The 19,855-nt window shown below is 50.6% G+C and overlaps 6 protein-coding genes across 6 annotated transcripts; 4 read left to right on the top strand and 2 right to left on the bottom strand.

Annotated features, from left to right (window-relative positions):
• Positions 1-356: 356 nt before the first annotated feature.
• Positions 357-3,104, top strand: N7515_010289 (ATP-dependent RNA helicase DBP10; the record flags this gene model as incomplete). The annotated part of the gene is made up of 1 exon (XM_056671032.1): positions 357-3,104. One exon carries the CDS (start codon positions 357-359, stop codon positions 3,102-3,104), a length of 2,748 nt encoding a protein of 915 aa, XP_056517405.1.
• Positions 3,105-5,963: 2,859 nt separating this feature from the next.
• sclB (uncharacterized protein) lies at positions 5,964-7,597 on the top strand (the record flags this gene model as incomplete). Its single annotated transcript, XM_056671031.1, has 3 exons — positions 5,964-6,428; positions 6,481-6,518; positions 6,565-7,597. The coding sequence occupies 3 exons, from the start codon at positions 5,964-5,966 to the stop codon at positions 7,595-7,597; spliced, it is 1,536 nt and encodes a 511-aa protein (XP_056517404.1).
• Positions 7,598-10,685: 3,088 nt separating this feature from the next.
• N7515_010287 (uncharacterized protein) lies at positions 10,686-11,709 on the top strand (the record flags this gene model as incomplete). Its single annotated transcript, XM_056671030.1, has 2 exons — positions 10,686-11,116; positions 11,238-11,709. The coding sequence occupies 2 exons, from the start codon at positions 10,686-10,688 to the stop codon at positions 11,707-11,709; spliced, it is 903 nt and encodes a 300-aa protein (XP_056517403.1).
• Positions 11,710-12,291: 582 nt separating this feature from the next.
• Positions 12,292-13,887, bottom strand: N7515_010286 (uncharacterized protein; the record flags this gene model as incomplete). The annotated part of the gene is made up of 1 exon (XM_056671029.1): positions 12,292-13,887. The coding sequence occupies one exon, from the start codon at positions 13,885-13,887 to the stop codon at positions 12,292-12,294; it is 1,596 nt and encodes a 531-aa protein (XP_056517402.1).
• A 1,943-nt stretch (positions 13,888-15,830) lies between these two features.
• On the top strand, positions 15,831-16,708 carry N7515_010285 (Chloroperoxidase; the record flags this gene model as incomplete). The annotated part of the gene is made up of 3 exons (XM_056671028.1): positions 15,831-15,933; positions 15,992-16,537; positions 16,602-16,708. The coding sequence occupies 3 exons, from the start codon at positions 15,831-15,833 to the stop codon at positions 16,706-16,708; spliced, it is 756 nt and encodes a 251-aa protein (XP_056517401.1).
• A 947-nt stretch (positions 16,709-17,655) lies between these two features.
• On the bottom strand, positions 17,656-19,082 carry N7515_010284 (PAK-box/P21-Rho-binding; the record flags this gene model as incomplete). The annotated part of the gene is made up of 3 exons (XM_056671027.1): positions 17,656-18,012; positions 18,070-18,377; positions 18,833-19,082. The coding sequence occupies 3 exons, from the start codon at positions 19,080-19,082 to the stop codon at positions 17,656-17,658; spliced, it is 915 nt and encodes a 304-aa protein (XP_056517400.1).
• Between the last annotated feature and the right edge of the window lie 773 nt (positions 19,083-19,855).

The following is a 19,855-nucleotide window of genomic DNA, read 5'->3' as shown; positions in this document are numbered from 1 at the left end:
CTCCCTACCTGGTCTTCAATCACTTAGAACGCTATTCAGAGGCTCGGATACAATTGTTGTACTATATCGCGTTTGTTTCGTTTGCAGCCGGGTGATGGTTGATCCGATTCTCACCGCCTTTGATTCTTCCATCATTTTTTTTGCGACTCGAAAAGGCAGCGAGATAAGCGACTAGACTTTTCTTCAGGTGCCTGAAGTCTGAGCAGTCGAGAATTGTTTGCGGGATACACTCGTTTATTTATAGCAGTTTACGATTTCAACAATTCCCCGGCATTGACAAGCTGCAGGATTCCACGCTTATCACCGCATTCCCACGCATTTCCATATCAGTTGAGGCTTCATAGCATACCACAGCTATGCGTGGCCGTGCTGATTCCCCCGCAGAGTCGGAGAACGAGTTCGACATCACAACTGCCCTCTTTGAACATGACAGCGATTCCGATGATGGCGCAAAGCCGCCCTCCAAGAAAAAACCCCAAAAGCCCGATACCAACCAAGATCTGGACTTCCTGAATGACGACGATGGCGATGCGGCTTTCATCGCAAACTCGCAGGCGTCAGCCAACCGAAAGGGCGCAAACCTCAAGGGCCGCACGGTCAAGAAGGGTGGTGGTTTCCAGGCAATGGGTCTCAGCGGTACCTTGTTGAAAGCGATCACCCGCAAAGGATTTTCCGTGCCCACGCCGATTCAGCGAAAGACCATTCCCGTGATTATGGACGACAAGGATGTGGTCGGTATGGCTCGAACCGGTTCCGGAAAGACTGCCTCGTTCGTTATCCCTATGATCGAGAAGTTGAAGAGCCATAGCACCACGTTCGGTGCCCGTGCTCTTATCCTGTCCCCCTCGCGTGAATTGGCTCTGCAAACCATGAAGGTCGTCAAGGAGATGGGCAAGGGAACGAACTTGACATCAGTACTTTTGATTGGTGGTGATAGTCTGGAAGATCAGTTCGGTATGATGGCGAACAACCCCGATATCATTATCGCGACACCCGGTCGTTTCTTGCACTTGAAGGTCGAAATGGACATGGATCTTTCTAGCATCAAATATGTTGTCTTCGATGAGGCCGACAGATTGTTCGAGATGGGTTTCGCTGCCCAATTGACCGAGATTTTGCACGGCCTGCCCACGACCCGCCAGACCCTTCTCTTCTCCGCCACATTGCCCAAGTCGCTCGTGGAGTTCGCACGTGCTGGTCTGCAGGAGCCATGTTTGATTCGTCTGGATACGGAAAACAAGGTCTCCCCTGATCTTCAAAATGCCTTCTTTGCTGTCAAATCGTCAGACAAAGAAGGTGCTCTGTTACACATTTTGCACGAAATCATCAAGATGCCCACTGGCGAGACAGAAATCGGCAAGAAACTTCGCCAAGAAGCCGAAAACCCTTCAAGAAAGCGCAAGAGATCGGATGTCCGGCTTCCGAGCGGTTTCAAGGAGTCCCCTACGAAACACTCCACCATCGTTTTCGCAGCAACCAAGCACCACGTCGACTACCTCTACGCTCTACTCGTCGAGGCCGGCTTTGCCACGTCTTACGCTTACGGTTCCCTGGACCAGACTGCTCGTAATCAGCATGTTCAAAACTTCCGATCTGGTATTTCGAACATCCTAGTCGTCACCGACGTGGCTGCTAGAGGTATCGATATTCCCGTTCTTGCCAACGTCATCAACTACGATTTCCCCTCACAGCCGAAGATCTTTGTCCACCGTGTCGGTCGCACTGCTCGTGCTGGCCAAAAGGGTTGGAGTTACAGTCTTGTCCGCGATAAGGATACGCCATACCTTCTCGATCTTCAGCTGTTCTTGGGTCGCAGACTGGTTCTCGGTCGTCAGTATGGCACCGATCTCAACTTTGCAGAGGATGTGGTTGTCGGAACGATGCCGAGAGAAGCAATTTCCCGCGCATGCGAGTGGGTGCAGAAGGTGCTCGACGATGACCTAGATATTCTCGGACAGAAGCGGGTTTCTCAAAAGGGAGAGAAGCTGTACCTTCGCACGCGTAATGCGGCTTCCGCCGAAAGTGCGAAACGGTCAAAGGAAGTTGTTTCCTCCGATCACTGGTCTGAGATTCACCCGCTGTTCAACGATGCGGCCAGTGAGCTGGAAGTGGAGCGCGAGAATATGCTGGCTCGCATTGGTGGTTACCGGCCGCAAGAGACCATTTTCGAGGCGAACAACCGACGAGGCGGTAAAGTGGCGGACAATGAGGCTGTCGACACCATTCGACGACTCCGCACTAGCGTGGAGAACAAGAGAAAGCGGGCGGATCTCAAAGCGGAGGCCGAGTTGGCCGCACTTGGATTGCCTGCTCCGGGCGAGGAAGGCCACGAGGAGGCTGACGAGGATGTTCCCGCGCAAGCTGGAGAGAACATGTCGGAGGCTTCTGACGACGAGCTCGAAGTCACTTTCTCTGCCTACAACAGCAAATCCAAGCAAGGAGAGAAGAGAGATGCGGCGGCCGCATTCCAGAACCCGGATTACTTCATGGGCTACAAACCTCAGAACACCGACATGGCCGAAGACAAGGCTTACGGAGTGCACTCTGGCACGAACTCCAACTTTGCCAGCGAGTCCCGCAACGCGACCATGGACCTCAACGGCGACGAAGGCAAGCGCGGTTTCGGCGAAGCGCGTTCGATCATGCGCTGGGACAAGCGACACAAGAAGTACGTTGCGCGGCAGAACGACGAGGATGGTTCCAAGGGCAGCCGACTGGTGCGCGGCGAGAGTGGAGCGAAGATCGCGGCCAGTTTCCGCAGCGGTCGCTTCCAGGCTTGGAAGAAGGGTAAGCGCGTGGAGCGCATGCCTCGTGTTGGCGAGGCGGAAACACCCGCGATGAACAATGTCAACCACTCGCGCATGGCCACTGGACGATTCCGCCACAACCAAGACCGGGCGCCTAAGCGGGCGGATCCTCTTCGTGGCGACTACGACCGGATGAAGAAGAAGAACGAGAAGGCACGTGAACGACAGCACGAGAAATTGGGAGGTGCGGCGTACGGTGGCAAGAGCGAGCTTCGGTCTACGGAGGACATTCGCAAGGCGCGGAAGCAGCAACAACAGCGCCGGGATAAGAATGCTCGGCCGTCGAGGAAACGCTGAAAACTGTAGAATAGATGTCTATATTGCCGAGATACCAATACCAGTTTGTTCGGAGATTTTATTCTATTTTTCAATATTCTTTCTACTTGTCCGGTTTGGGGATTAGCTTCGTAGTGTCTCCGTTCAGTGTGAATCCGAGGTTTAGGAACCGACCAGCTCACCACGAGGAAGTTGTGTAGCCTGGACTCGAGCCCCATACGAAGACAGATTGGAAATTTAACTAACTCGAAATTGAACCTGCACGAGGTCATCACGTTTAAACCTTTAAAAGCCTAGATCAAGGCACTTGTGCTCGAGATGTGATAACGGGCCCAATCACGCCCTAGCTCGGATCCGTTCATTCCACGGTTGACAGGAGAGTTGCCGAACATGTGGAAGTGTACGAAGCATATTAACGTCCATGGAATAGGTCCATAGAATAGGGTTAAAAACGTTAGAGAGGAGATTTAGGCCGAATAATCTCCGTAGAATCCGGAACTATTCAAAGCTAATAAGTCGGCGATTTTTGATCTGATCCGTTCGATACAGACTATTATTGGCCTATTATTGGGGATTGAAAGGAATAAAAGAATCAAAGTGGTAGTTTATGATTGGCATTCACAAATCAACTCGATAATCGAACTATTTAGTCCTGCATGAACGGGGTGACAGACCCCTTGCTGCTCCGCGTGCCGCATGTTCCACACCCCTTTTCTCGGATGCTGCCGAATTATACTATACTCCGTAACTAGTAATAGATTTCAATAAGGATAGATACATAGGGACTATTAGTCTATGTAGTACTACTGTGTACACCGGAATGTTGTCCGATACCCTATTCCCAGATTTCCCAGTATATCACCAAGTACGGAGTATATGTCTACATGTATGCATATTCTCCCTCCCCTCATGACGTGAGATGAATCCTGCAGTTCGAGCCAGGGATGACGGGGATCGACAAGACGCACACGCAGAAAGGGCAATGTGATCGCCCCAGGGACAAGGCTGCAGCCCTCCGTTGGGGACCCCGGAAAATCAGGAATAAGAAGGGGAAGATTCCTTCTCAGAGGGATATTCAGTTATTCACCCTTCCTCTTTGTCTCCTTTACTTGTTCCAGTGGACCTCGATATGGAGAAAAGCACCGGAGGGTATCACGGCTGAATCTGATTATTGCGAGACTCGGTATCACAAGCAGACCATGCCAGTTCAAAAATAAGGGAAAAGAAGATGAATCAACATAGACAGTATAAATCATATGAATCAAAGAGAAAGAAGTCATGGTGCCTGCAGTTGTCCGACCCTGATAAACAATCCTGTGAGACCTTTCCATCTCTGATCTGCGGTTGATTGTAACAGTAACCCCTAGACGGAGGATAAAAGGGAGTTGTCAATGATTTGCCCGGAGAATATCTACAAGGGTTTTAAGGGTCTAAGGATTAAGGATTAAGGATTTAAGGAAGGGTTCAAGGGTATTGAGTAGATCATATAGTAGGAGAATAAGTCGGATATTTGGATCTAGGTAGAAGGCGAATTATTCAGATTCTCCTATAGATCGACTCGGGAATAGGAAATTTACAAAGTTTAGCAGTAGCCAGTATCGAATATCTTCATGCCGGTTTTAGCATTCACCACGACTGCAACCCAAGTAAAATTGAGTAATGAAGTTACTATTGTATCTACTCTACTTTCCCTGAGTCTAGACGTTATAACTTATGGTAAATCTGAAAGTACACGGAATGCACATCCACGGGCTCGACTATTGGCAATGGCTGCGGGCGCCGACGTCGATCAATCTTTTTTCGCCTTGCTTCTCCAGCCCTGATTGGCATACGCCCCTCTTTCTGGGAAAATGGAAAAAAGGAAAAAAAGAAGTCTCCTTTCACTAGTGGAATCCGATCCCTTTCTTTTCTACTCTGACGTTCTGTCTAATGCAAGTCACCCTTGAACTCCCTGGGGGAAAGGATAACCTAAATAAAATTATTTCTTTTTCTTAAGCATGACCAGACCATGGAACAGGCAAAATGACAAAATGACACAAAAAGACAAAAAGACAAAACAACAAAACGAAAAAGACCAAAAAGACCAAAAAAGAGGCTAATTTAGCCCAAAGAGCCCAAAGCCCAAATGATCTTCGTCATGGTAGATCCAAGTTCTATCAGCTACTAGCGTCTGCATTGACCACTACTTACTCCATCAGTCCATCTATGGAAACTGACCTTTATTGAAATCCCTAATATCCGGATTTTCCTAATGAGGTCTGCAAATAACCTGTGTACCAGTTCATACCCCCTTTGGGAGGGATGCAGCTTCGGTATAGTTCGCCCGTTTTCCCTTTTCCCCTTCAATTAGGGAACGTGGGACGTGTGATCGAGACACAGAGGTAAGGCGTGGGGTGGGGGGCTTTGACATTTTACTGCACCTTGATCCTAGCTCCATGATCGACCGCCATGCAATAACTCGCCCTGGGGTGGGAAGACGCGGCTATGAGTAACCCTGTGCCCTGCTGTCATGATCTGAAAATCTCCCGCTGATCGATGCAGTCTATTTTCTGACTCCTCCAATAGCGGATCTCTCCTTCAACCGATTATAAGCTCCGTTGACTCCTCGGACTGGCTGAGACTCGATGACGACCGGCTATTGACCTTCTTTCTTTTCCTCGACTCTCTTCTACACCGCTGGTGATTTGCTTCCCCTTTTCCCAAGGCTTTCTATTCGTCAGATATGCTGCCGCAAAGGACAGAAACGAAAGTCTGCGGTCACTGCCTGTGAATTCATCACCTGTTTGGGGAAACAGAAACCAAAAAGGAAAAAGGAAAAAGAAAAAAAAGGAAAGGAAGCATCTGCCCCGTGGGCCCTTTCCCTTTTCTACCCAACGCCCGATGCAATCACTCGTGCTTCACCCCCCAAGCCTCACTACCTCCCAGTTTGGACAGCCCCGGTTCAACTCGGGCCCAGAGCGGCTGCCGTTGAATCGATCTTGGTCTCCCAATGCTCGAGGGTGCAGCCCTCGGGCTCCAATGCCCCGTCAATATATGTCTGGATCCCCTCCAGCAGAGCCCTTGGAGCCATCTGCAGAGCCCAAGTCTCGAGAACGTCCATCCTCACCCGTAGTCACGGCTGAGCGGTCCGCTGTACCTGTACCTGAATCTGCCCTAGAGATATCACAGGTACCGGTCAGCGAGTCACTCCCTCGGCCGGGGTATAACGAACAAGGACCGCCATACACTGCCTCGCCACGACAGCTACCAGGAGTCCCGCCATATCCTCTTCCGGGACCGGACCCAGCTCATCCGACAGCAGGTCGCTCACTGGCACAAAAGTCAACTCGACGTACAAAGGCTCATGTAGCGTCGGCCTGCGTCAATTGCAAGAAGAAGCACCTGGGATGTGATCCAGCTCGCCCATGTCGAAGATGTGTTCTGGCTGGCAAAGCCGTAAGTTTAGAAATTCCCATGGAGTGGCACTACCACTAACGAGCAGAGGGAGATCAAAGTCAACCTGTGTGGACGTTACACACAAGAAGCGAGGACGACCCCCGTTGAAAGCAGAAGACTCGTCTCTTAGGTCCTACACCACGCATTTGGATAACCCGACCATCCCAGCGGAGGCCCAACCGACCATGCCCCCGCGGCGGACAATTATGCATCGGGCCACCTCTTCACGAGAACTACGGCCCATGACAGATCTCCATGGACTGGGCGATGGAAGCTCAGCAGGAGCACGGACGCCACATCGATGGTCCGCTTCGGTTTTTCCCCTGACACGGCCGATGGATCCCTCTCCGACGATGCCCGGGGTGAGTCGACGGCCGTTCTCTTCATCTGGGCCGCCATCGCACTCAGTTTCCACACATCCATACGCCTCTTCAGCCTACATGCCCATGCCCGGCGGCTTCAATCCAGCGCTCAAAATTAACACCATCCCTGGTGGCATGGAACGACGGTTCCCGCCATACGGCGTACCCGCATTACCACCACCAACATCACCGCCGCAACACCAACCGCCGCCGGTCGGCACACCCTATCTACCGTATTCGGAGACTCCCGGCAGTCACAATCGTCCTCCCATGCCAAATCCACGAGTACCGCTATCACCCCGGGACCCATACGCCATCGAATCACCAGTCCGCCTTCCCCCAATCCACCAAGCTACAGCCGGGCCACCACCGCCGCATCATGTCCATCGCCTGAGCGACCCCTATCCGACGAGCTGGACTCTCCCAGGCCGAGACGAACCCTTCTACGATCCCCGCCCCCAGCCCCTCCATAGATCCGCAGGTCCGGCCTTCAACTACTCTCTCCCGCATAACCGCTCTTCCTCCATCACAAGCGTTACGGTGGACCCTATCCCCCGCCATCTCGGCCCAGTGGAATTGCCATCCCCGATCCAGATTGCATCAGGCAGCTCACCATCCATCACGAGAGCTGACCCACTCAGCGCCGAAACTGAAGATCACGACAACAGACCAGTCAAACGGCGCAAGATGGCTTTGGACGATATGGTGAACGGTTGATTCCGATACCAGGGCCATCCATTTCTCATCAGTAAACTCATACTGATACCAACCGGAGGCTGGAGCTCCTCCTTGTACTGTATAAACCTCTGAATCTCTTGTAGCGGGGTCTACGGGGTACTAATCATGCCATTGCAGCGCCTCGCGAGCATTGAGCAAGTGATCTGATCATCTAATCTATGTTTCTCTTTTGATTTGGTTACCAAAATGCAGGACATCAAAAGTCGCTGTTCTCATTTCCGGGGTTTGTCATTGTTTTCATTTCCATTTGATTTCGTTTCCATTTCTTTTCCAATTTCCGTCCCTCTCATATGTTTGCGTTAGGATATCCCATCCGCATTGTTTTCAGCTTGCTTGCATTATCATATTCACTCGACGGGTCACATCGCGCTTATATCTCTGCCCAGTGGCTCCTCGATGGATCTGTTTTGTCGATTTCCTTTGTCACCGCGTCTCCTATGTCATGCGTTCGTCGTTTATCTCTTTCCGATCTAGTTATTCTTTCTTTTTCAGATTCCCCTTCTCGCAAGTACCCTACATTGATGCGCGATTTTTGTACCTAGAGGCGGGACGGCGTTTCGCGGCGAACATGGTGGTCTCGCGTTGGTACTCTTATTTCCTGCTCTTTACCTGGGGCTTTTGCAATCTCACTGTCCACCTGATTTGACTGCTAGGCAGTGACTTACCCTGTATATTTATGCGTATGTACATATGAAGTATATGAGACCGAAACGCATAACTATCTATTGCGCAACCTTGGAAGTTCAGGAATAGAGCATTTCAGGTGCCGAAAAAGATACATAGATGGAGCTTAGCATAATCACCCCTTAAACCAGAATAGTTAGCAATTGTGTGTAAGGAGTTCCTACCAAGTGCTCCGTAGATGTAGGTAACAAAAAAAGCGAAAAACAAAAAGAGATGCACTAAGAGGGAATCGAACCCCCGGCACAACATTTCAAACGGTTACCCGGTATGGAAGTGTTATATGTTACCACTACACCATTAGTGCTGTGGATGTATGGAGTTTGTTTTTTAGTGTAAATAACGGAAGAAATTTCCCACCCACGATAGTTGTCGAGGTCACTAACATACTTCGTGAATCGTGACCTCACATGGAACAATCAACCTCGAACAACCTTGACTGGGGCATACTTGCCTAGATACTTCCCTTGGGTTACCTAGGCGAGTTTTTTGAGGTAGTAATCACTTAGTACAGGTACGAATACGTAAGGAATACAATATAGACATAGCGAAAACAGTACTGTGTAACTTCCATATTTCATAAGGTGGTATTCTACACCACCGCCGACCTTCCTACCTGCGAGACTTGCGTCACATGATAGGACCCATGGTAATGATGTCGTCTGTTCTTCTGCCTCATCTCCTTTTCCTCACACGCCCTCATTCAGCCAACATGCTGTCCCTGTCCCCATCATCATCATAATCATCATCGTCGTCGAGGACTGTCGGTAGCCCCGAGTTACTTATCGATCGAGGCAGCGAGGGATTGTGGTTCGCACCTGCCGTTCTAAATCCCCGGTGCTGTGATGTTGTCTGCCCCCTCCATTTCCGTCCTTCGATAAGCTGCGAACGATGTCTATCATCAAATCAACTCCGACTCGCCTTACTCGACCCAGTTTATTGTCGTGTTGAACATATCTCAGCCTTTGCAGGAGCTCATAGGTGGAGATCGAAATCCTCTTGATGTTCCCTACAGATTGACACTCGACGAACAGTACCAGCAAGGGGTTATTCGGATAATACCCTCGAAAGCTCGTGAGCGCGTGACGCTGTCCTTGCCACTGGCAGAAGACGTCCAAGCACGGCCAGAAATTCCTGAAGTGTAAGTTTACTTAATCATCATATTATCACAAGTTCACAACATTCATATTCTAATGAGCTGCTTTTGACAGATATCTGGGCAAATCTGGCCACCCAGATCAAGCTGAACTGGGATCTCGGCCGGACCAAGGACACAGCCAAGCAAGAGGCAGTCATTTTCAAACGAACTCGTCGAGGAGTTACTTGATAGGGGAACTCGTTCAAGAGACTATACTATGAACGCGGCCTCCCGGTACCACGGAAAATCATGCGACAAAGAAGCTGATCAGTCTCTTACTCTGTCGGGAGGCCGCGTTCAACAATAGGCGTTACACCGTTCTTCGTAGAACGAGGATACGAGCCACGAGTATCATTTGATTGGCAGCCACCGGAGTGCATTGATTGGCGCAGCCAGATACTCCTGCGCCAGATCGAGTCACCGGACCCTGATTCATCTGATCCTCAGACGCAGGAAGCGCGCGCGTACATGAGCCGCATGCAGGAGATTTGGGAGGAGACCCAGCAACGTGCAACCAGGGCGCAGGAACGGCAACGCCAACAGGCAAATCGGCACCGGCGTGAAGAAGACTTTGGCGTCGGAGACTGGGTCTACGTGACAACGAAGAATTGGCGAACCGATCAGCCGGGACGCAAGCTAGCCAACCAGGCCAGCGGACCATACGAGATCATCGAGCGGATTGGCCAAAACGCATACAAGTTAAGATTACCAGATTCAATTCGCGTACATCCGGTCTTTGCCGCTGAAAAATTGCGTAGCGCTGCGCGAAGAGAGCCACTGCGAGGGCAGCATTTGGACCCTCCCCCACCTATTCCGGTAGGGGAAACCGAAGAATGGGAGGTCGAGAAGATTGTCGATGCTAAGCTTCGTTACCGGAAATTGGTTTACCGAGTCCAATGGCTCGGGCATGATGTTGATCTCAACCATCAGGCATCAACGGATCGTAGCTCCGTAAGGTACAGCGCTTCCATACAACGGAGTCAAGTGTGAAAATTAATTAACTAGGTTAGTTATAGTTAGTTAACCAATAATATCGATTAGCTTACTGACTACGGATTTCGCCTTCAAGCCGCCCGAGCCAAGCGAGGGTAAACAGCTTGTAGTTAACTAAGTTGGGGTGTCCTTAGTGAACTACGTAGCAATTGCGGAGCGCTACTTCTTCCCCCCCCCCCCAGTAATATTCCTCTTGCGTCTCTTCTTCTGCCTCATCTCCATCTCCCTTTCCTCACACGCCCTCATTCAGCCAACATGCTGTCTCTGTCCCCATTAACAGTATCCTCCTCCTCCCTTGGTACAAATGACGCCGAATCGTCGAAGAAGTCTGTCGGTAACCCCGAGTCACTCTCATCGGTAGAGGCAGCAACGGACTGTGATTCGCACCTGCCGTTTGAAATCCCCGGTGCCGTGGTGTTATCTGCCCCCTCCCTCCCTGTCCTTCAAGAAGCTGCGAACGAGCTCTATCGCCAAATCAACTCCGACCCGTCTTGCACGAACCAGTACATCATCGTGTTGAACATATCCCAGCCTTTGCAGGAGGTCATAGGTGGAGATCGGAATCCTCTTGAGGTTCCGTACAGATTGACACTTGACGAAAAGCACCAGAGAGGGGTTATTCGGATAATTCCCTCGAAAGCGCATGAGCGCGTTACGCAGTCATTTTCAGCCCAACTCATCCGGAAGTTATTCGAAGTGGGAATTCTTGAGAGCGATTATACTATGCGATTATACTATGAACGGGGCCTCCCGGTACCACGGAGCATTATGTGACAAAGAAGCGGACCAGTCTCTAACTCCGTCAAGCAATCCTTCTGACGATGACGACTGGCCTTCGCTCGTGATAGAAACTGGTCTTTCAGAATCCGAAGCGCAACTCCGGAACGATGCACACTGGTGGTTTTCCAATTCCGGCTACCAAGTCAAACTGGTTCTACTCATTCATATCCAGAGATCTCCCCAGCGTAGAGTTGTCTTGAAACTCTACAGCCTCAGGCCTACCACCGCCAGAATCACTCGTGGACTACAGGTAGAAGTGGGGCGCACCCTGCTCGATGACCCTGCGTCATCTCAAGCAGTCCCGCCAACCCAGTTACGACCTCACCTAGCGGCGAGAGAGATCGTCGTTACGTCAAGCAATGTTGAGAATGCCCCGCTTGAGCTAGAGTTCGAATCCGTCATGCGCCGCCCACCCGCCCCTAACACGAAGGAGAGAAATATTATTTTCACGGCTGAGGATCTTACATCGTGCTGCCGCCATCCAATGTCTTTCCGGTAGCGTGAGCATTGTCACTATATGTATTGATAGGAAATTAAAATCAAAGTTTGCTTTTTGATGAATATCTACCTAGTACTTAATTTATCTTTTTGGATCAGGATTCCGTGGCAAAACACTGGCAAATCGGCCGCCAAGAACGGCCTCACATACGGCAGTTTCTAGGTTACAGTCTACAATGGAGGAAATACTGTCCGCACGTGGACCGTGGTGGCCACGCCTGATAGCCCATACACTTGAGCTTTTACCATATTGAGCAATTATTACTTCACTGATATATCGTTCATTGCATGTTCAGTACATCCACAGCACTAATGGTGTAGTGGTAACATATAACACTTCCATACCGGGTAACCGTTTGAAATGTTGTGCCGGGGGTTCGATTCCCTCTTAGTGCATTTCTTTTTATTTTTTGTCCTTGACCATATTGACACTCTCCTGGAGTTTACAGTAATGCAAGGAAGAAAATAAAAATAAGACTGACGCTTTTTTACTATAATGTCAAGCCTTTGAAGTCGTTTGCTACATACATCGTCAACTAAGTATACAGGATAAATTATAACGTTAACATCATTTTTCCCTCAATCATGGAAAACCCTTAGCTCGATGTTTGTCGAATTGTCGGCTGATCTCAAGCATACTCTCCGGCCACCAATCTTCATCGGTCTCCCAGAGAGGCATCCGCCATCGCACGTCTTTCCTGAGCGAGACAATCTGCTTCAGCTCCCAGGCTCCAATGCCACCGATCCACCACACCTTATCCAACAAGAGAACCAGGACCAGGAAGTGGGCGAATATGTCCACGGCTAGCTGCTGCACTAGACTCGGCTCCGTAGTCATCGGATTGATGCAGTTCAGGGCTACCCCGTGGTCAGACCCTGAACTTTGAATCAAACCCATCATATCCCCGACCATGTTCAGATATTTCGTCGGAGCCTTGTGAATAAACGCCATGATGAATCTCCGTGGGAGCTTTGATGGGACCATGGACGTGATGTTGGCCGCGTATCTCTGCATCCACGGCGAGACTTTTGGGACCTGTCCCAGCGGGTCGATATCGGGCTGGTTGGCAAGATTTGAATATTCACTCGGTATCATGTTTTCCAGCGAGAAAGTCTCCGCCACAACCTCACTGAACAGCTCCAAGGCTGTAAAGCAAGCCTGCAGACCCGAGTCAGCGGTTGGTACATCCAAGTAACCACCGCCCTGAATCTCATTCCCAGCAACGATCCCGGCCCTCAGCCTCAGCTTTTCCAGCGCAGGGACAACCGTTGCCGCCAAAATGGGATACAGAGCATGGCCCTGAGGTCCAGCCTGCAGCTCCCCCTTCGACGCTATCTTGCACCGACACTGCATGGGAAAATCCCAACTAGCAAGCGGCTCGATGGGCGGCGTATCGGGTGCTGTCTGCACCATATCCTCCGTCCTGAGACTATCATTCAGCAGACCGGTGTACGCAACGCGCACGGCCCGAAACAGACTCATCCACTGACAGCTTTTGGGCACGAAGCGGGCCAATTCCGGATCGTCGAAGGAAGTCGTTTCGGTCAGCCAGATGCGGATACGATGGCTGCTGGATCCGTACATGGCCATCATCGCGGCATTGGCAAGGATGTGGTCGTACTGCTTAGTTCCGGGGAGAGTCGCCTGGATTCCACGCAAGGATTCCATGTGGTATCGATCTGCGATGGAGAGGAGAACGAGGATCTGGTTTCGGTCTGCGCGGGAGGGTGAGGATTGATTGATTATATCGCAGCATTTACAGACGGCGGAAAAAGCGAGGACTGATTTCATGAGGAGTTTATGTTTTATTGCGAGGTTCGGAATACCGGTTTGGAGGATGTATTGTTCCTCGTCGTCGACCGTTGTGTCTTTGCTTGTGTGTTCGAGGTAGTGATTTAATAATGCGGACTCAGTGGGTGTGAGGATATGTGCTTGCGACGGCATGAATGCGTCGGAGAGCCCATCGTATCCATGCGGACTATACGTATGCGACAGAATGGACGATGGCGATGACCTTGGGCTTCCGGCGACCGCAGAAGAACAGGGGGAACTTTCCGAACTGTCCTTTTCGAGATTGCCGTGGATTTCAGATTGTAGGACGGGGTCTATTTGTGGCTCCGATATTTCCACATGGTCGGAGCCGGGGCTTCTTGCGGGATATGAACAAAGCAGGCCCATTTTATTGCACCTTGAGCATTTTGGCTTCAATTCGTCGCACTGCATCCGTTAGATTCTGTACGACTCATTTTCTGCTGTATGCCATACCTTGATTCTGCGCAACTTGCACTTTTCGCATCCATATCGTGACTTCCTATGAGACCTGCGGGTCTTATAGTTGGAGGTACCGTCTTCTGATTTATTCATGATTGAGAGTAGAGGGGGAAGTTGAGAAAATAATGTTCTAAGTTTCTGCCTTCCCGGAGGCTATAAGAAAGAATGAAGATGATCATCACTCCAAGGCCAGAACCGATCGGTCCAATGCTGATTCCAAATAATCCCCTTGAATGTCCAATCATTCAGCCCTATATGACCGATAGAAGTGGCTTATTCACTCCAGACAGCTCTCGACCATGGAACTGTAACTTCCAAGTCTATGAATCATCAACCTTAATTTCTCTAATTGCTCATCTGGGCAGGAGTCTGATTGGTCAAACGGGATTTACAGCCTCAACTCTGTCTATCTAATTCAAATAGGTCTTGGGAGGACCATCCCATTACAAAGATCGTGCAAGATTCCCTTATAGGCGGAACCGGGAACACTCAGAGCTGCGCCCCTCAAGGGGCCAAAAGGCCCGTTGGCTTGGCATGCGAACCGACCCCACGACCTCGGGAACTGTCATGCCTTCTTTATCGCGGGGCAATCTATGCGGCTGCAATCTGCATATTGTCTGGTGGGTACGGGGTACTCCGGTCATCTCACATTCCAAATCCCTCGTTGACTCTTCATTCATTCTAAATATAACGCTCAGCAATAAAGGCATTATGAATGTATCCTTTGTCCAGAGGCTCCGCGAGTGACAGCGGGCCAACTTCCACCTAATGCCAAGACAATCAGTTTGTCAGCAGTTTCATGCCAGTGCGTATTCGCTTAGTCCCGAGTGGGTTGAACTAAATGAGCTTCACCAATTGTGGACATGCCAAGAGACATTCCCTGTCGCAACTCGCAAAGAATGAGCCTCAGACAGCTTGAACGAGGTCCCTATTGGCTGGCCGGCGTTAATATCTAGACTCATGCGAAAACTCCGAAGATACGGAAATTGGCTCCAAACTCCGTACACCTACTTTCATCATTGCTCTACGCCGCTTAAACGCTTGGTTCGTCGGCTTAACAATTAGGCCGATGGAATCTGGGTGTCTGGAGAATTCCATTGAGCAGCGCAGCCCTTTGGGATTGAGATTTTGGGGATGAGTAAGGGTTATTGTCTGGCCATGCAAGAGGCCGAGCATAGTGGATACATTTCTACATGACACCGCTGCTCATTCCACGTGGATAGCCTCTCTCATGCGGCTCTACCTAGAGATGCGGTCATTCACTATTTATAGTGATAGACAGGCAGGAGAGTGACACTTTCATAAGAAACCTCCCGCACAGCCATACGATGCCAGCGTGATATCTGCTACTGGGCAGGCTGCTTCGTGAGCATGTCCAGACCTAGCAGTATGTAAGTTAGACTGCATGACCGTCACAACAAGCGGGTCCTTCTAGATCTTTTCCGTTGCTTCGAAACCAACGAGCTTCATGAGCTGGAACAGCGGCGCAGGCAAACTCCCGCCCGGGATAGTAGTCTAAAATTCCACGAACATACCCCTGGCCCTGACTGCAACTTAAACAATGCGCTAACTACTAGAGAGGCTGAATACGACATGAAGATTTGTATTTTCTGTATTCCAAATCTACGTACCTGTATCCGCGTATCTTATCTATACGCTTTGGGGCTTGGACCTTGACGATGGATACGCTTGTTGACATGATTCAGTCAACAACACCACGACAATGAACTAAATGAACTATATAAGGGCCCATGAATGTCTTCATTCCAAGAGCATCATCACACACAGTTCCCACACACTGAATCAACGAACTACAATAACATACAATACGACTATCAACTCGAAGCATCATGAAGCTGAACTTGTTCAATGCAGCTCTCATGAGCCTTGCAACTGGCTCTTATGCCTGGGAGCCCAGAGGCCATGAGTACCGCGCACCACTTCCAGGAGCCAGTGAGTGATCCGACACCGAAACCTCAAACATCCAACGAAACAACTAACCAGACAACAGGCCGATCTCCATGCCCAGGCCTGAACGCCCTAGCCAACCACGGCTACCTCCCTCGCTCTGGGGAGAACATCGATTTAAAAACATTCCAGAACGCCATCTCCGGCGGATACAACTTCGAGCCCAACTCAATGGACTTCGTTTTCGAACTGGCAGTGAACTTCAACTTGACGACGACAGGCAATCCAAATACCTGGAATCTCTTCGACCTCGCCCGCCACGACGAAATCGAAATCGACGGCTCGTTGTCACGAAACGACATCTACTTCGGCGACGATGTGCACTTCGATCACAATGTCTGGGCGCAGACAGCCAAGCACCTCGGTCTCAACGACAACCGTGGTCCTGCGAAAAACCGATACATCACTATCGAGGTAGCGGCCAAGGCTCGCGCGGCACGCGTGGCGGAGGCTATGAGAGTCAACCCCAGCTTCAACAATTCGGCGAATGCAATGAGCGGCAGCCCTGGTACCACGGCGCTTTACTTGTTGACAATGTGGGATTACAAGGTTGGTGCTGCGCCGAAGGCTTGGGTGAAGCCTTTCTTTGGTATGTTGCATTCTCTTTCTCGGTTTGATGAGTCATTTGGGGCTGTATGCTGACTGTCTTATAGAAGAGGAACGTATTCCCTACCGTGAGGGATACAGAAAGCCCGAAGTTCCGCTTCTCTTTAAGGATGTCGAAGACATGACACAGAAGGTAGTCGCTGTTAAGGTCTAGATGTAGGAGGGGAGACTAGTGGTTAGCTGTGCTTATGAGGGTGTGACTGGTTTCGAGTCAGTTGGTCCCAGGAGTCTGAGCTATGGTTGAGCCACTAGATACCCCAATAGGACTGTTTATCTGCTATGGGTAGTCATTGGTCAGTAATAACTACCTACCAAACCTGCCCAGGTTTTCATCCCGAGAACCGCCTACGCCTACTAGGAGTCTACAAGGAGGGAATGAAAGAGCCCCAAAGTCTATCAATTTTCTCAGCTATCCTACAGCAGGATATGTGCTCAAGGAGTATCACTAAAAGGCTGACCTCCTCGAAGAGCTAGAGCTGCTGCCGTACAACACGATCCCCACTCATTGATTCGGGCCCATTCACACCAGTGTTCAAGAAAATTCCGGCCTGTCCATCTTCTCCAATGTGCCGAGAAGCACTCCGACCTTGGTCGAAAAATGCCTATTCTCTTCGACTGGATCAGATGTGGCCATTTCAAGCAGTAGCTCCAATAGATATACCCTTTCCATCCGGGAGTTGTTGGATGCCACGGTGCCTGAGGCATCACATTTAAATAGAGCCCAGCTAGTTTGCCTGCTGTCTCTCTCTTTCTTTCTCCTCATTCGCCCACTCGAATCCATGCAGATCTTTCTCCAGCGATTTGCATCTGGGAGGGGTGTCTTCTCCTGATCTATCCAGACCAGAGTCAACATCATCCGCAATAGATGCGAATGACTGTAACGTGCCTGACTTGCTACCAAGCCCTTGGCATATGTTGATGCCACAGATTTGTTGGGTCTAGACACTCCACCACCAGCCGAGCACGAGACTATCCCCAAATTGCCTAAGCAGTCGACGGTAAGGCAGCAGACTCACACCCGTCGTCTCACCAGTATGGTAGCCCATCACTTCCACCGATGAGACAGGATTAAATGGCAGCACGGGATCGCCGTGAGAATCATCACGGGCCTGCTCCCAAATGAACCCTGTCGAAGCATGGACTCGGTAATGACAATGACACATTCTGAGTGTGACTTCGTAGAAGGCTGAATTGATGCAGCCCCCGACTCGGGCGAGGGTTGTCAGGGAGGGAAGTGGAGGCGGCTAGATTGGCCCAGATATTCCGAAGGTAGTTGCGTCCTACCTCCGGAGAGTTCTTGAGATCGATGATCTCATATGTCCATCTGAAACAAGTGTAGAAAGCCTCTTCGTTAAATGTCCGATAGAAGTAATGCGTCAGAGTCTCTGCATCGGTCAGGTTAACTAGGGACTCGGGATTTTCACAGTTGGATGAAAGCATTTGAGATCCAATCTGGGCCTATATCAAGAACCGTTAGTATCAACTCTCCTTGGTTAGGTACTCTACTTAACTTACTTTCATAGCCTTAAGGCTGGCTACTTTCCAGCTTCTCATGGTGTGGCTTGCTTTGCGGAGTACCTCTTTCCATGGGTCCGAGTCAACGACCATATCAGGATGACATTCGTGGATGACTGACTGGACGCCCTCAACGTTAAAATTCAACACGAAGTGCCACTTAAGCATGATGGTAAAGTTGTCGTGTGCTGGGCGTTCATTCTCCTCGGAGCCACTTGCATTACCCGTAGCCACAGTATGCTGGCCAGCTGGATTCGAGTCTGGGGTAGGACGATCCGCAAGACTTGGCATGCTAGGCATGGATTCGACTTTTCGGACCATGAAAGATCTCGATGCTTTGCCAGGACATGACCAACCCCAATGTGCCATGAACTACCGAGCCCGAGGCACTATGCGAAGACGACAGAGCAGTCAACGGTAGGAGCCGTGACGACTCCCATCACCGACGTGGGTTGAGGCCTAGTGTGCAGCCTCGCAGCATTATCCGAGCTATCGCTCAGCCATCAACCAGGACAATGTCGTCCGTCTGTGGCACATGGTAAGTACGAACCATTGCACACCGATGAGACAGACGGACATAGGATGGCAACGTGAAGGAGGGACTGCATTTAGTGAGGAAAGATGTTCACAGCTTTGTCCAATCAACCATCTCCGCAACACTGTGTGGGCTGTTCGCGCAGCCATCAACCAGGACAGCGGACAGTGTAACCCCCTATGTCCACTTGGTAAATTCGAACCATTTCCAGCGACGAGACGAACGGACCGATGATATGCGCACCAGGGAAGGAATCGTAACAAATCAGGAAGACCTCGTCAGAATACCTTTCTGTGCCATTTGGAGGCCTTTCGGTCTCACGATGCGCGAAGGATCCATCCGTTGCGTTAATGGGGTGAAGCTGGCGGAATGAGTGGCGTCCGCGTTTGTCGGGCCTGGCGTGATGAGAGCGGAGCTCGGGCCTTTGGGGCGAGTGAGGATCGGACTCGGCACTGTTCTCATCCAACGCAATGAGCATGCCCCGGGTTTCGTGCGAGATCGGGAGGAGAAGTTGGAGAAAGCCACTTGATTCTTCGTTGGAAGGCGATGGACCGTCACTGCTCTGCTCCAGCGATGACGACGAAGGACCTTGAAATTGTGCGTTGAATCGCGACCGATTATGCTCGCGACTACTACCGGGGGAAGAACGGGGATAAACAGGAGCGGAGTGGGTGCGTTTCAATGATGTGGTGCTTTGGTGACTCCGAAAAATGTGCGAACCGAAGCTAGGGGGTCCTTGTGAAGTTTGCTGGATGCTCGGCGGAGTTTCAATGGGAACCCAGTTCCTACCGAGGCCCAATAGCACCACCTTGGTGTCTCATAACAGCATTCTCGAACTATGACCGAGTCTCGCGAGATTATGGCTACGCCATCGATGCGACCGGGAACCAACGGTGCTCATGGGCAAGACGTTGGACCTCGAAGGGGAGAATCCGTTCCTCGTGGCTCGTCGGAAAGGTAAAGATGGCTCCTCAGTGTCCGCATCGTCTGCAGTCGTCAGTATCAGCTTTCGTCATCTGAAAAGAGGTGGAATGAGATGAAAGGGGTCAATTGGGATGGGATGGAAAAAGGATGGCGGGATCCTTACCAGAGAGACGAGGGGTTGAGGCCCCCTCGAGGCAGCCGAGGGAAGTACTCGCTTGAAGCCCTTGATTTGGTACTCGGACTTCATGAGGCGCCTCATCAATCGATTCCGCTCCTCAGATCAATTAGGAACCTCGTTGTGGCGGGTATATTGATTGGGCGGGGGAT

This window comes from Penicillium bovifimosum (genome assembly GCF_028826915.1).
Source record: "Penicillium bovifimosum strain IBT 22155 chromosome Unknown utg000008l_segment0_segment0, whole genome shotgun sequence".
Lineage (NCBI taxonomy): Eukaryota > Fungi > Ascomycota > Eurotiomycetes > Eurotiales > Aspergillaceae > Penicillium > Penicillium bovifimosum.
Note: the sequence above shows the minus strand (reverse complement) of the source record. Positions and strands in the feature narration are given on the sequence as shown.